The 15,056-nt window shown below is 44.7% G+C and overlaps 3 protein-coding genes across 4 annotated transcripts in view; 2 read left to right on the top strand and 1 right to left on the bottom strand.

Moving 5' to 3' along the window:
• The window catches only part of LOC100546936 (vesicle-associated membrane protein 1), a 13,766-nt gene extending 5,901 nt beyond the window's left edge, over nucleotides 1-7,865 (top strand). The window contains 6 exon segments of the mRNA XM_031554600.1: nucleotides 99-151; nucleotides 154-227; nucleotides 996-1,154; nucleotides 1,403-1,454; nucleotides 4,458-4,537; nucleotides 7,766-7,865. Of these exon segments, the coding sequence (XP_031410460.1) occupies nucleotides 99-151; nucleotides 154-227; nucleotides 996-1,154; nucleotides 1,403-1,454; nucleotides 4,458-4,537; nucleotides 7,766-7,831 (484 nt within the window). The 3' untranslated portion in view covers nucleotides 7,832-7,865.
• Nucleotides 7,866-8,121: 256 nt separating this feature from the next.
• Nucleotides 8,122-14,991, bottom strand: SCNN1A (sodium channel epithelial 1 alpha subunit). 2 transcript variants are annotated; one of them, XM_010718082.3, is made up of 12 exons: nucleotides 14,557-14,989; nucleotides 13,895-14,150; nucleotides 12,888-13,075; nucleotides 12,030-12,130; nucleotides 11,222-11,385; nucleotides 10,778-10,876; nucleotides 10,491-10,608; nucleotides 10,143-10,221; nucleotides 9,778-9,835; nucleotides 9,599-9,654; nucleotides 8,990-9,065; nucleotides 8,122-8,778 (listed from the first exon to the last, which is right to left on the bottom strand). In XM_010718082.3, the coding sequence occupies exons 1-12, from the start codon at nucleotides 14,904-14,906 to the stop codon at nucleotides 8,452-8,454; spliced, it is 1,872 nt and encodes a 623-aa protein (XP_010716384.1). In that variant the 5' UTR covers nucleotides 14,907-14,989; the 3' UTR covers nucleotides 8,122-8,451. The 2 variants fall into 2 exon arrangements, with proteins under 2 accessions (XP_010716384.1, XP_010716376.1); XM_010718074.3 differs by having other exon boundaries at nucleotides 8,451-9,065; nucleotides 14,557-14,991.
• MRPL51 (mitochondrial ribosomal protein L51) overlaps nucleotides 14,990-15,056 on the top strand; it is a 739-nt gene continuing 672 nt past the window's right edge. The window contains exon 1 of the mRNA XM_010718411.2: nucleotides 14,990-15,048. Coding sequence (XP_010716713.1) covers nucleotides 14,990-15,048 — 59 coding nt within the window. The remainder of the gene's footprint in view (nucleotides 15,049-15,056) is intronic.

Raw genomic sequence — 15,056 nt, 5'->3', positions numbered from 1 at the left:
CTGCTGCCTGCTCTCACCTTCAGCTCGGGGTGGGCATTTGTCCTTTAGCAGCTGAGGGTCTGATGTTATTTTCTCTCTGCCCTTGTGCGTTCCCGTAGGTCTGAACCAGCTCAGCAGCCTGCTCCTGGGGCCCCTGAAGGGGGTGCCCCTGCCGGGGGCCCCCGGGGCCGCCCCCCAATCTGAGCAGTAACCGTCGGCTGCAGCAGACGCAGGCCCAGGTGGAGGAGGTCAGTAGCTGTGCTGCTTCCCTTAGGCTGTACGGGCGCTTGCGCTGCTCTGCTGCAATGATGCTCTTGATAAGTTTATGTTGCTGAAGAGGTGGATGCTTTTGGAATACAGATACGGGAAAGGCACTAATAATCAATGCAAGCACAATGTCTGTAAACGGGCTGGAGCTGAGATGAAATGGCTTTATATTTAAGAGCTGCGTAATTTTGGTTATGACATCTAAGGAGCAGGCCTGCTAGACTTCTTGTACTTCATATGACGTGTCTGTCATAGAAATAAACCTCTACAGGATCCAGAACAACTCTTAATTCCTGCTAAGTGAACTGTCAGAGCACGGGTTCAAAGTAAAATGTGAACCTTACCTGACATCGCAGAGTTGGGCTGCTGATATGCAGTAACTCCTTTATGCCTCGTTGGGGCAGCAACACGTAGCTCTAAGTTGTCTTTGTAGTTATCTTCCATTGAGCATGTGATCGCTGTTATGGAGGGGGTTGCTATAATCTTGATGGACTAGAGAACTTTAAAAACAAGTGAGAGCAGTGTGCTGCAAATGTAGTTTAATTATACTTGAAATTTTGCCTTAGCAGTGTGCTAGAATCTTTTCCCATTTCTAAGTAGGCAATAACCTGTTTATTTTACCCTCTTTATTCTTTGTTTCAGGCCTCTACTTGTTAGTAGTATCTCAGCGTTACTTTTTGGCTGTGCTACTGCTCTTACACTTGCAACTCTGTTTACCACTACCACTACTCCTGTTTTTCCTTCTGCAGGTGGTTGATATTATGCGAGTAAACGTTGACAAGGTACTGGAACGAGACCAGAAACTTTCAGAGCTTGATGACCGGGCAGATGCACTTCAGGCTGGTGCCTCAGTATTTGAAAGTAGTGCAGCAAAACTCAAAAGGAAGTACTGGTGGAAGAACTGTAAGGTGAGTTTCCTAGTGTTGTGATCTCTTTCATTAGAGGAAATTTAGTTTTCTTCGGGGCTTTCTGAGGATAGTTGGGACATAATAACCATTGCAACCATTTCAAATGCTTGGATTATTTCACTGTGGGAAGTCTTTGAGGCCTCAGCTGACCTGTCTTCAGCATCTGCCTTATGTTCCCTGGTTGTCACAGAAGCTGTGAACTTGCCAATTTGTTCTGAGTATTACTATCTGACAATCTCTCTTTCTAGATGATGATCATGATGGGAGTGATTTGTGCCATTGTGGTGGTGGTGATTGTAAGTAAGTACTGAAAAGCCCAGGATCACAGGTGAAGAAGCCCTAATTCCAGAATACTTTTCAAACTTTTGCTCTTTTTGGTTTATGATCTGGAGGGTCTTGTTTGCATAAGTGATAACTTCTTTCCTTGGGAAGGGGAAGCGATAGTGTTGGGACTCCCACAGTTACTGTGGAAATAGTATGCTCTACAGAGCAAGGAAAGGAAGTGGGGGTGGTCATCAATGTAGTAATTAGACAGCTTTATTACCAGGTCAGATAAACCTGTAAATATGAGGAATAGATACCTTGAAGTGGGTGGGTTTGCAAGCCCCTTTCCTGGTGGGGGATTTGGAGGTCTCTGGGGGACCTTTGATGTAACTTGCCCTTCTGTTCTTTCCTTTTTTTCCCCTCTTGCTTTGTGTCCAGTCTACTTTTTTACTTGAATGTAGCCCCTTCAGTCTGCAACCTGCTATCCCCTGTCACCTTGCCTGTCTCTTCTTGCCTCTGAATCTTCCCTTCCCTTCCACCTAGCTTCTTCATTGATTACTTTATTGGTTCTGATTTGTCGTCTTTTTTAAGATTATGAAGTGCTCTACTGATCATGGGTTAGACTTCCCAACAGCTGCAGCTTAAGAGAGGGTCATCTGAGCTGAGAGGAATAGGAAGCAGAGGAGGAGTGGGTGGCTATTATCCTGCTCTTCTGCAGGGAATTTGTGGCTTATTCTGGGGTGTAAGCTTGTTCAGTTAGTGCCTGTGTGAACTCTAGCAAATAAAGAATGCCTTAACGTAGTGCCTTTGGTGATGCAGGACTTCATCATGTGAGAAATTCTTGTGCTCTGCATAAAGAGTGGCAACATGCTGTATGCTTTTAATTGATGAAATAAAGGCTAGTTTATGCTGGTCAGTAACCATGATCCGTCTGACTGAGCTAGACAGTCATTTAGATTTCTCTAGTCATGCAGGGATGAGCACTCAAGGAAGTGATTTATTCTGCCTGTTATAAGTTGACTTGCTCTTTGAATGTGGACATTTCAGTTGTAATAAAAAGGAGTCAACATGATTACCTCAATGAAGTGCAACAAATTACATGTTGATATTGAAAGGAGTTTTGTCACTGTCTAAAGGGTCTGTGTGGGCATAAAATCTACTGCCAGAAGGAATAAATTACCAACAGCAAGGAGTGTGGTGGTATATGTGCATCAAATATTCCTTTCATCTATGCAGACACAAACAAGGACCTTGCAGCTTTCTACTGTCTTGCATCTTTCTGGAAGATGTTGGAGTTAGTGGCAGAAAAGAGAATGAGTTGTGCTTTCCAGTGTTACCATGTTGAATGGCAAAGGAAGTTCACTACATAGTAGATGAAGGTTGAGGAAATTGGATATACTGCACATTAGACTGAGTCACACAGGTTTTTAAGAATACCTGTTCTGCTTCTCCAACCAGAAAAGCCCTAACTTTTAGCAGGAGTTAAAAAGTATTTGAAGTGATTACCTAGGAATTCAAAGGGAAATGCTGCTCTGGCATGGATATTGCAAAGTGACATTAGTTGCCCCAGTTTGGCAGCATATATCTCTAGATGAAACTGAAATCTTTCTACTTCCTATGGGTTCTCCTGAGCTTAGATTTGGAGTGGTCTCTGCTGTAAATAAACTTACAGTGTGGAATGCCATGGTTTTCTGTAAGCAATCTCCCATGCTTTCAGAAAGAGCAGGAGCTGTGAATTGCTCAAATACGTTGTCAAACTAGAGGTTAAATGAGCTGTCCTGTTCCACAGTTTCTGCAGTTTTTTGAGGAGTGTATTTTTTCTTACAAGCTGAGCTGTAGCCCATAATCTGGACTGTAAAGAGGACAGCGCTTTAGTTGAGGAAGCTCTACCTCAAGCACAGAGTTCTGTCTAGGCTGAGGAGGATGTAGGGGAGAACATCACCGGCATTCCCAGGTGGAAGTACAAAAGATGGGAGGGGCAGATGCATTTTGTTGCATTGAGTATGCTGGAGAAGCCCCTTTCCTCCTCACAGGTTGTCTGGGAAGGGGCTAGGTTTTGCATGCTCACTTCCATGCCCCAGCATTTCATTTGCGCTGAGATCATCTCCCTGCAATTCCATCCCTCTCCACCTTGGGTGAGGGCAGAGTTGAAGATCTGCAGTGAAGCAGCCCTCGTCCCCTGAGCTAATTCCCTGTGGAACTGAGATGTGATGGACGGTCAGAAGTGCATCTGCTGAAGAGGAGCCAGGGTCTGCTTTGTACTACTTACGGCTATCATTCTAGGGGGTGGGCATACAAGCTTGAGGCCCCCAGACCAGCAATTCTCTTGAACTTTTCAAAACAAAGCCGTTGGTGCCCCCTTCCTCCTATTCTCTGGGGGCCAAGGTCCCCTTAGGCTGTCTCTTCCATTTCTTTCTCTTGGATGTTGTATGTTGCTGTCTCTTCTGCTACCTTTCCCCCCCTTTGTGTCTCTATGCATGGGCAAAAAATTTACCAAGGCCCTCTGAGTAAGAGCAAGGGACTCTGCTGTATGCAGCATTACAGCCAATTACGCACGTGCAATTTATTTCCTTCCTCTATAAACACAACTGTAATCTCTGGCATGTTGTAGTAATCAACTCATGTACTTTAAACCGCCTCAAAGAAACACAGTTCATCACCTTACTGAGTCTGTCTGGTCTGTTAGTGGGTGGGAAGGGCTGGGATCACAGACTGCTTTTAACACATTTTTAAACACATCGTTTTTATTGTCACTTCATTACCGTATACATAATGAAAGTTCTATCCCTCAAAGCAAGGAGCAGTCTCCTGTTGCCATGGTGCTGTATGTGTGGCTGACTCAGTGGTAAGTCTGTAACAAGACATGCAGACTAGAGGCTCCTCAAGCCAATTCTACTTCCAGCCACCATGTCCAACTGTGGTGTAATGCATAAGGAGGTGATTCCCCAAATGGATGTGTTGCCTTTGGGTTTCATTGACCTACTTGCAGGTCCTTAAATTTGGACAATAATTTTTCACTGGGGTTGGGATGGCTTTCAGGCTGTATTCAGGATCTGAATGAAGATCTCCTGAAGCAGGGTGATACTCACAGCATAGATAGGAGTATGGCTGGAATTAAGGTAAGTACCCCCTTGTTTTGCTTCACTTGTACACTTGAAACTCATTAAGAAGAAATGGGCAGAACTTGCTTTAAAATGAGACACCTGTGCATTTATCTGCACTTGCTATTATGATTTTGAAGTTGTAAACAATCCTCCCTGCAGCTTGTGGACCAAAACATTTTGATTGCAATCTTTGTCCAGGCTCAACTTTATGGTAGACCTATCAGAACAATGTATGTCCATTGGTGAAATTGAAGGCTAGGCTATCTCAAAAATGAAAACACTCTTGGAAGAGCAGGGATTCTGGACTGGCCAGTGAGTTAAAGTAGCACATACAGTCCAAATGTCACTACAGATCAGGCCTGCACAATCAAGCAATTAGTTCTGTCCTGTTTTTGCTGTGGGCAGGAAGGATTTTATTCTCAGAACACATGAAGACTCTATTCCATTGATGACATCATCTCAAAGTCCCTAGCCAAACCTGGAGACTTGTGCTCACTCTCCAAAACTGATCAACTGTCCTTTCTTCAAACTTCCCTTTGTCCAGACACAAGAACTTGTGTTGAAAATTTCCCAGCAACTCTTTCCTGCCCCAGATGTTGCTGTCTTCCTTCTCTTTACCCCTGCCTTTCCTGTCACACGTGTTCATAATTTCCTAATGTCATAATGTCATCACTCCAGCTACTCGTTCAAGTCTCTTTGTATGCTCTGAATGCTCCTGTAACTTTTTGCACCTGTGTATGGGACTCCTCTCATTTTGTTCTCCCCTGGTATTGTCTTGCATCATCTCCACACTCTCACATTCTCAAACCCTTTTTGCTAGAGGGTTGAACTGTTCAACCTCTCCTTTCTCATATCACTTTCAATTTCCCTGGTCCTACTACACTCTCATCTTAATGCTTTTCAGGTCCTCTCATTTGCCTGGAGCCACCAAAATAATTAGTGTCCCTAAATTTCTTAGACTGTATTCCTTTTCTTCCATAGCATGACATCCAAATGCTTTTAACTTTTAACAGCTTGCAAATTTTTGCTACTACCACAGTCCCACAGACATTTGGGCCCTTTATACCCTGTCTCAGCTGGTTCTTCCGCATCCCAAGAGTTCAAATCCTTCTTCCTTATATTTCAGCAGCATTCTTACTTCATGCTCCAACTTGTCCATAAAATAATTTCTTCTTCTGCACCTTCCTTCCCCTTTTAGGCATTTTTCCCTATGTCTGTGGTTTTCCTAGGATGATGTGTTCCCAGTCCAAAGAGATCACTTCCTTTTCTTCAGTGTCCTGTGACCAGCAGTTGTTCCTTGTGTGTTTTCCATGTCTTCTAAGTAACTGCACTGTACTATTAATGTAACTAATAACTTTATCCTTTGTACAAATTCATAACTGAAAGTTGAAGGCTTTCACCTTGTTGTCCAATGAGTATCTCTGAATGCATATGTTCTTCCCTTTTCTCTAGTATTTCATATAGTCAGTGAAACACTCAATTTTCTGCACTCATTCCAGCACTACTGAACTCGCTTCTCATCAGCCAGACCAAATTCACTGTGCATCTGTTGAGCTGATAATTTATGGCATTGTCTGCTTACAGCAAGCATAGGGATTTTCTTGTGAGGATCGCCTGATCTCTCATACAATGGCAGTTCTTGCACTAATCCTTTGGGCAGGTACAGCTAATCCAGTTGCCAACCTGTACAGCAACTTCATGTTTGTACAGGCCTTTAGTTCTGGATTTATAGCCATTACTTTGAGTTCATCAGTCAAAGCTCAGATTTCAAATTTCACCACTTCTGCAGAAGAGATGGTGCACGCTTCCTCTAGGGAATTATTCTACATCTGAAGAGACCTTAAATATCTTTCAAGTAGCTATTGCCTCTGATTCATCTTTAGTTACTAAATTATGTGTGATGCAGTGGGTTGCATCAATGTTATGATTGTCACAAGGTACTGTATCATGTGAGGACTCATGCTTTAGTTTTATAGATATTCTAAGAAGTTCAGACTTGGTGTATGAATCATTATATGTTTCTGATATAGAGACTGCTTTATGTGTTGCACTTGTTACTTCCAATCTTTCTTTTCTTGATTTGGAGGTGGCTTTGTAAAACAACTGGCAGTGCCCAGTGTCACACTTCTGCTCATTCGTGTACCAGTGACTTCCTGAAGCAACCATCAGTAATACTGAATTTATGATCAGGAACTGGGCTGCAGGTGCAGCTTTCTAACTTCTTTTTGCTTTTGATCATTCAAGACTGCTTTAATTGTTGAAGTTTTTTGTTTTGTTTTATTCACTAGGTCTAGCTTTTAACTTTGCTTCTTAGCCAGCATGTTTTTACAGAAAATAAAAGTTCCTATATTGAGTCAACTTTTAGGGTGGGTGTTTTAGTGTTTTTCTTTTAAACACTTGTAGAAGTCTGTTTGTTTGTTTGTTTACAATGAAGGCTTCTCAGTACCCGTGCCTCTAAGTTGGGATGTTTGCAGGGCTCTCTCTCCTGCCAGTCTGAAGAACAAGAATGCCAATGACAGCTACTGCCCTTTCACCTCACCCTGCCAATTGCTGGCTTCTATTCCAGTAGAAAAACAGTATTTCTTCCCTTACACAGAAAGCATCAGCACAGCACTGGGACAAAGTTTGAAAAACTAAGATTTAAGTTTAGTGTTCATGCCTGTGAGGAATAAAATCACTCTGCTAGGAAGTGGAAAGTGCACTTAGGTAATCAAGGCAACAATAGTGCAACAGGCATGTTTAACATATCAAATGGGAGAATTAGGTAACAATACATACTTGTAAAGTTCTGCAGGTTTTCAAGTGTGGGGCACCTACCTTAAATTTTAAAAGTATTTTAAGCTGTGTCCAGTGAAGTGGATTTTCCTGTCTGTTAAGGATGTCACCCTTGCTCTCTTTGACACCAGGTAAAGTGCTGTGTAAACACCATTGCCAACAGATGCAGCAGACTACTTTTTTTTTTTAATAAGAAAAAATGGCAAGCTTTCTGCAAAAGATAAGGTGTATGCTGAGATCTCCAAATTGTTCTTTAAACTGGGGAGAGGGTCCTCTTCTAGAGGTAACCATCTATTATCTTTTGATCAGGCCAAAGTTTTCCCTGTAAGCATCTTACATTAAGGCCTGCAGCAGTTCTGTTTTATAATCCTTAGCAGAATAAGAGGGCACACTCTGGGCTGAGTTCAGTTCATCCTGAACCCCGTGGCAAACAAATGGCTGAATGTACATATGTATGGTGTATCACAGGGCAGGAGACTGTTACACAGTGAAGCTCTACCAATGTGCTATGGGCTGCTTTTTGTCCTGGTCTGAGGACAGCTACACACTTCAGCAACCTACCTAGACTATTGTGAATCACTTGGATTGAGATTGCCAGCAGCCTCTCCTCTGGGAGAAGAGAGGGTGTGCCGCTTGGTCTAGACATCAGAGCTGGCTGTTGGAAAGAGCAAAGTTGGGAAGAGCAACCAGTTTCCAGCCTCAGGGGAAGTTTAAGGTTCAGCCTGCTGAGAGACTTAAATCTCTGCTGAGACTCCATTTTGGTCCCTTGTCATACTACAGAGAAGGCCAGTCACACCTGCCAAACCTCTTTAATTAATAACAGATGAGAACTGTAGCAGCATCTTTGTTGCGGAGGAAAAAAAAAAAGTATGTACATGTAAAGACTATAAGGAATCTGAGCTGACATCTCCTGAGCTGACATCTCCCCTTTGCAAACACTAGATTGACTCTCATCCCTGGTGATCCCAAGAGCAATAGTGTTTCACAAGACTGAAGGATTCACATACGATAGTAAAAGCAATTAACCACAATACAGTCTTCTGCTATGATCGAGGCAGAGCATCCCAAAAAGAATGAAAGGTACGTCCCACAGAGAAAGTATACAGCTTCTGGTCCAGCTGCCATCTAACTGAATTATGAAATAAAGCTCTGCCTCACTCATGTCCTGTCTCACCATCCTTGCTTGGTCCACATGGTTCCAGACTGTTGTAAGATGGCAGTGTGGTCACTACAGCCTCAACAGTGAAGCGGTGTGGAGCACCAAGTCCTGATGCCTCATCTTGGAAGGCAGTGTTATCATGACTATTTGGAGGGGGCCTTGGGGAGGAGTGCCACCGCTTGGAGCGGAACCAGCGGAAGGCCAGGATGAAAGTGATGACAATGAAATCCAGAATCAGCTCTGCAAGCTCCATCACAGATAGGACAGAGGATCCAAACCAGAGACTCCACTGATTCCCAAGCTGGGACAAGAGAGTCACTACCTGCAAGAGAAAGAAATAGGGAGTGATGAGAGCGTTTGTTGGAGGCTTTTGCTTCTCTGTCTGCTCTCATTGCTAGTACCATCATGGCACTGGGGAGTTTTTCACCATCCTTCACAGGAAAAGACTTGAGAGTCAACAGTGCTGCTGGAATGAACACCTGCCATGCAGACGGACTTTGTGGTGTAATAGGTGGATGTGGTAAAGTACGTACTGTGAAGGCTGGTGACTCCCCATTGGTCTTGTAGTTCCATTCCTCAAAAAAGATATTCACTTTTGCAACTCCATTCCTGTTAACGAAAAATGGGTATGAGCAATGCTAAATATGTATCCTTGCATTTCTTCACTAAGCTTAGCCATCTTCTGTCTCCTTCTACTTCCTGTGCTCCTTAAACATATACCACCTAGTATCTTTTCTCCATTTCCAGAATTCCCTCAGTTTTTATGAAAATCTGAGGGACCAATTGTGCACTTCCGAGACTGCACTGTGAACTCCAGCATTTGTGTCATAAGTCGGTAAGTGCCAACTCCTGCATTGCTCTCCCTTCCCATTCTTTCACTAGCCCTTACTGTGACTCTGAACCATATGGCAGGAGCCTTTGAGTTACTCTTTTCAGACTAGCAGCTAACCTTGTAAGAGTCTTCACTTGGATTCCCAGTCTTTGTTGAAGTCACAGTTTCTCTCTGCTGACTCAAGTCCACTGCCCTTGCCTCAAGTCCATGCACCATCACTGATTTAATCTGAACTCTGCCCACTCCATTCACCCTTTTTCCACCTGGACTACTTCTGGTTTTGATAAAATCTCTGTAAATGGTCTCTCACCTCTTGGATGTTATATTGTATTTGTTCTGTTGTGAAAGCATGTAAAAAACCCAATCCTGAAATGAAAGTGCAATAAATTATGTGACTGCAATCACCTCTGTAGATTTGGAACCAGTTGAGGGGGAGGATTAAACCAGAGTTCAGAGCAGTGCTGTGAAGCCAGGACGCTACCCTCTTACCTCTGAGACAGCAGAAGGCCAGCGAGAGTATCCAGCAGAGAGCTGGTATTCTGTCATTCTGTAATACAGGAGAGTGTGTTAGCTGTTGAAGTGGTCAGAGCCACGAGGCTAGGTCTCAGTCCCCAGGCACACCTGGAAACTCCCTCCCATGTTGAAGTTGTGCCCACTTCCCACTGAGCTTCTGCACAATCTTCAGGAGCTCGCCCCAGAGCTGACACTGATGCTCCTCAGCCATTTTGCCTTCCTGATGTGAGAAATATCATTCAAGTCTGCACTTCAGCTAGTGGCTCAAGCTTTTGCCCTGGTCAGTGAATGCTTTCCAACATCCTTAGGAATAGAGAGTTCCCAGTAACTTACAAACTTACTTGCAAGGTTTCCGACATTTGTGGAAGCAGCCCAGCACATCAGCTTTGAATTCAGCAAGGAGTTTATAATAGCAGTAGCCTAAGCAGCAGAGAAAGTAAATCCAGATAAGCTCACAGTATCTATATGAAAAGAAAGTAATGTGCAATAGCAGAGGGAATACAAAGAGTTCCTTCCACACATTCAGAGGAACTATCGAAGAGAAGAGTGTCTTTTGGCTGTCCCATATCAGAAAGCCTCATTTAAAACAATTAAGAGTTACTGGACATGAAGTGGGCCAAACAGGTTCAGAAGGCATGAGATTTACTTTGTAATATTTATCATATAAATCCTCTCCTGTAAGTACTTACCCCAAGCTATGTGCTTCGTGTAGTCACAATACTCTGCTCCATCAGGTAAGGGATAAAAGTAATAGGCACAGGAGCAGCGCTCTACCATGTTGAGCTGAAAGCAGGAACGAATGCAGACCTGCGAGCACATAATATGGAAATGTTTGAACAGGGGAACCAAAGCTTTTATGCCCTGTCTCACATTATCCTATTAACATTGCCCATGGACAAGCACAACTATTAGTGGAGTGAAGCATTCCAGGAAAGCTGGGAAAGGAGCTGGCATGGAACCAGCGATCACAGGTTACCTGTTCAGTGTAGCGAGATGAGTACAAATTTTGCACTGGCACATCACTGCCATCCTCTGTACAGTCACTGTAACTGCCCCCAAGACGCTCAGTCATCTCCTAGAATATCAAAGTCATTTCACAAAACAACTAGCACTCTGTTGTCCTATCTCTACACTTCTGTGCTACCCACTGACCCACTGTTTTCATCACTACCCGCTCCTTATGCTTACCTCTGGATGCCAGCTTCCCCTGCTTACCCCTGTTTCATTGTTCTCTTACGAATTGCAACCATCCAGTCTGGTAAACTGCTGGTATTCCTGCCCCCCTTCATTCCAGATGATTAATCCTCTCCCTTTAACACCTTCAGTCCAGGACAACCCATCTGTATCTATCCGCCAAGTTACACCTTTTCACACTGAAGTCCCACATCCACAGCTCTTAACCCTGCTGCGGCTGCCTCACCTTCCTCATGCTGATGGAGGTCTCAATACCTGGACGCACGTTGAAACCCCCATCATCCATGAAGGCTGGCTCATTCTGATCGTGGACCATGACCCTGGCTCCAGTTACTGTTGACAACAGAGGGATGAAATCATTCTGCTCGGTGCGCACCACCAGAGAGAGGCCTGAGGACATGCCAGAGAACAAGAGATGTCACAGGTGGCCATCATGTGGGAAAGGACAGAGAGCAGAATAGAATATTGAGTCTGGATCAATAAGAAGTAAAGGGAAAGAAATGTTGACCCTAAGCTGAGTGGGAATGAGAGTGTGGCTGAAGGGAGACCAGAGAGAAGGCTGGAGGCTGGAAGCTCAAGGAGAGGCTGGAGAAAACTGGATTTCTTAATTGCTACTTAGAAAAAGTAGATCTGGGAATGGAGAGAGATTTCACAGAGAGAAATGGAATTGGGCCCTAGGGGGGCTTCAGAAAGTTAAATCAGCTGCTCAAAACTGTAAGTGCCAAAGGAGGAAGTCAAGACTAAGCTGTCAGAAGGACAGCACTAGAGCTAAACAGAGACTTCAGGAGCAGACAGTGAAAGTCCAGAGGGAGCAGTGAACGTAAGGATCAGGCACTGATGGGAAAGAGAGTTCAGTAGGACAGCAGTGAAGAACAGCCATGTCCATAACACAGACACCTCCACATGAGTCAAAGCAGAGCTGGGATGAGACAGAGCAGAGCTGCAATCTACCACCACCACTGTCTGCCTGTAACTCCTCCAGCCTTCCAGACACCCTCCCTGGGGAAAACAGTTAAGCCGAAAGTGCCTCTCACCATTACTGATCCCAGGCAGAGAGGATGTCCACAGGCTGCTGCTGTTGTCATTGAAGGTGTAGCAGTTCCCATACAAGGGATGGTGGAAGTGGGTGTAATTCCTGTGATGGGAACAGAAATATTCACACAGGTAAGAAGAGCTGCAAGACCAAGAAGAACTTCCTGAAAGGAACAATTCTCTTTTCCACCTGCACAGAGAGAGGCTTAGAGCAGATGGGCAGTGTTTGTTATGTAAACTAGCCTGAACAGGGAAAAGCAATTAAAATCTGCTGTAAAAAATGTCCTAGAGCTAGACGGGTTTTTATCCATTTTCTTGTATTGCTAGCATTTGATAGCCAGGATGGGCTTTTTTTAGCAGCATCAGCAATTACTGTATTATCTTAATATTGACAAAGCTCTTAGCTCTCTGTACCCCTTGCCTTGCTGATGGGTTTAATTTCATTGCTCTTTAGGGCTTCTAAATCATAATGGCAGGAGAGAGGTGCAATGCTGTATTCACTGTCTTTCTCTTCTCCTCTTCCCATATCGGTCTGATATGTATGACTTCAGCATTGCACGTCACCCTCACACCAGCCTTCTATGTTGTACACTTGGGGTTTGTAGCAGTATATTTCATTTCTGTGAAATTCAGGGGAAGGAGAAACCATCCTCTGAGGTCCATAGCTTCAGGTCACAGAAAGTCTGATCCTGGTGAGCACAACCCTCAGGAAAGACTTGAGATGCTGCTTGAGAAAATGGAACCTGAACAAAGAACAGCCCCACCTTGGGAAAGAAGTTCTCTAACATGAATTCCCCTTGAACCCAGGACAAAATGCAGGTGTCAGTAGGAATAAACAGTGGGGTGTTTCCACCACTTACGCCTTGTCACATGTTGCTTCATTGAAGCGGCAAGCATAAATAAAATTCTCAAAGTCAGACTCATCCAGGTCTTTCGCATCAGGCACCTGTGCCAGGATGTTGATGTAGTGAAAGCTGTACCATTCCCGCACTGCATCCACTCCTGAGGAGTAGGTCTGGTGGAAACAATCCTCATTGTTTTCACTGCACTGTGAGAGTGAAAAAGCAACTGTATCAGGAAAGTCTTGTCCCAGAGGAAGTGGCTGTGCTCCCTTATCAAGATATAGAAACAAAGCAGAGTGAGCAAAAATGCTCTGCGGCACTGCTGTGCTCAAGAAAAAGGCAATCAGTAGCATGGGGAAAAGTAATCTCTCAGTGGAAGCGAAACACCAGGTCAGCAGGCATGGGTGAGTGAGACTGTAAACAGCAAATTGCAATGTGGTGTGCAGTGTGATGTACTGTATATAAAACCTATGTGATATAAAACCAGAAGCTTTAAATTCTAGCATGTGGAGCCCTCCCTTCAGGGTGTGTCCAGAGAAACTTGGTGACCCCGTGAGAACTCCATTTAACTGGCAAATGATTCTCTTCAGTGCCTTTTAAAATGCAAATACCCTAGGGCAAAGAAGATACTGCCCAGGAGCAAATATGGCCATGATCACATTCTGCATGGCCCACAGCCATGCAATACCATCCCCTCAACAATTACCTAGCAATGCAGTGGCTGTTAGTAAATAGCTTTGAAAGACTGATGTAGCTTTCAGGAAGGACAAGGTTTCCCTGTCTCACCTAGGAACAGACAGGCACTGACACGGACAAACTGACAAGTCTTCCACATGAATAGGAACAGGACTTGGGGAGCAGTAATATTTTGGGAAAAGGCTTCAACTCCACTTCATCTGTCATCAAGAAAAGCCAGCAACAAAAATCCCTCTATATGAGGAAGGGCATGGTCACAAGGCTAACAAGACAGAAGTGGCTAGACAGGGGTCAGAGTGGGTAGCTCAGAACACATCTTGGGATCTCACCAGAACAAAGCCAATTTTCCAGTCGTTCTTGTCCACCGAGGGACTGTTTTCTGGCAAGCTGACCAAGTTATCTCGCTTCTGCCTCCGCAGAGGATGGCGCTGAACATGATGGAGCAGGCTCCTCGAGGTACGCCTTCGTGAGAAATGCGCTGACCCATCACTTCGTGCCAAGGACATGTTATAATCATAAAGGTCCAACAGTGTCTGATGGGTGATTTGGTCCAGTTCATCGAGCTTCTTTCGAATGGCACTGTACCTATACAGTGGGAGAGAGGAGCCTGCAGGTTACGGCTGGATGCATGTGAACTGTTCTGAGTAAGACGTGTGGCAGAGTTTAATGGGGTGATTCAGGATATTCCCACTGACAGCTGAAAATCAAGCCCCTTTGCTGGAGGCCATTGTTCCTTGTAGGAGATAAGGAAGTGCAACTGCTTCTGCCTTGGGAAAGTTTTCAGAGCAGCCCAGTAACACACCACCAGGTAGAGCAGCTTAAATGAACACAATTTACTGCGAATGCCCTGTGGCAGCAAAGGCTCACAACAAGCTTCCCTTTCACCTGCCCTTCTACAAGTCAAGGACCAAGAAGAAAACACGAATACATGCCTGTATCCTATGCCCGTGGAGGTCAAGGCAGCTGAAAGCTCTGGGAGATCATTTCTTACCTGTATGGGTTAAGTGTGCACAGCGTCACTGCAGGGAAAGTCAGCCTGTCCGAGTTGAGGTTGAGGTTGAGGTTGACAGGGTAGCTGAAGTACTCCCTGTAGAGGATTCCAAACTGCCAGTACATTAAGCCGAAGGTGAGAAAGAAGAGGACAGACCAGAAGGCCGTCTTCATCTTGTTCTTTTTAGAGCACACCAGGCGGATAGCTCCATGGATGGTCGTGTTGCTACAGAAGAACTGGAACAGCTCCTGGTAGGAACCATAGAATTCGATGAGGCCCTCCCTCTCATCTTCCTTCTGCTGCTGCTCCACTTCCTGCTTGCACTGCCTCGTCTTCTCCCCTTGTGGCATCTTCCCTGCCTTCACAGACCCACCCTGAAACACAAATTAAGAGCGAGGTGGGCTTCCCACAGGATCACAGCTCCGGAAAGCCGATGCTCCCACCCCCTCCTCCCTCATCCCACCAGAGCCCAACAGGTGACAGACACTCCCCGCTTCCCA

This window comes from Meleagris gallopavo, chromosome 1, assembly GCF_000146605.3.
Source record: "Meleagris gallopavo isolate NT-WF06-2002-E0010 breed Aviagen turkey brand Nicholas breeding stock chromosome 1, Turkey_5.1, whole genome shotgun sequence".
Lineage (NCBI taxonomy): Eukaryota > Metazoa > Chordata > Aves > Galliformes > Phasianidae > Meleagris > Meleagris gallopavo.
The sequence above is the reverse complement of the archived record's forward strand: the minus strand, read 5'-3'. Positions and strand labels throughout refer to the sequence as shown.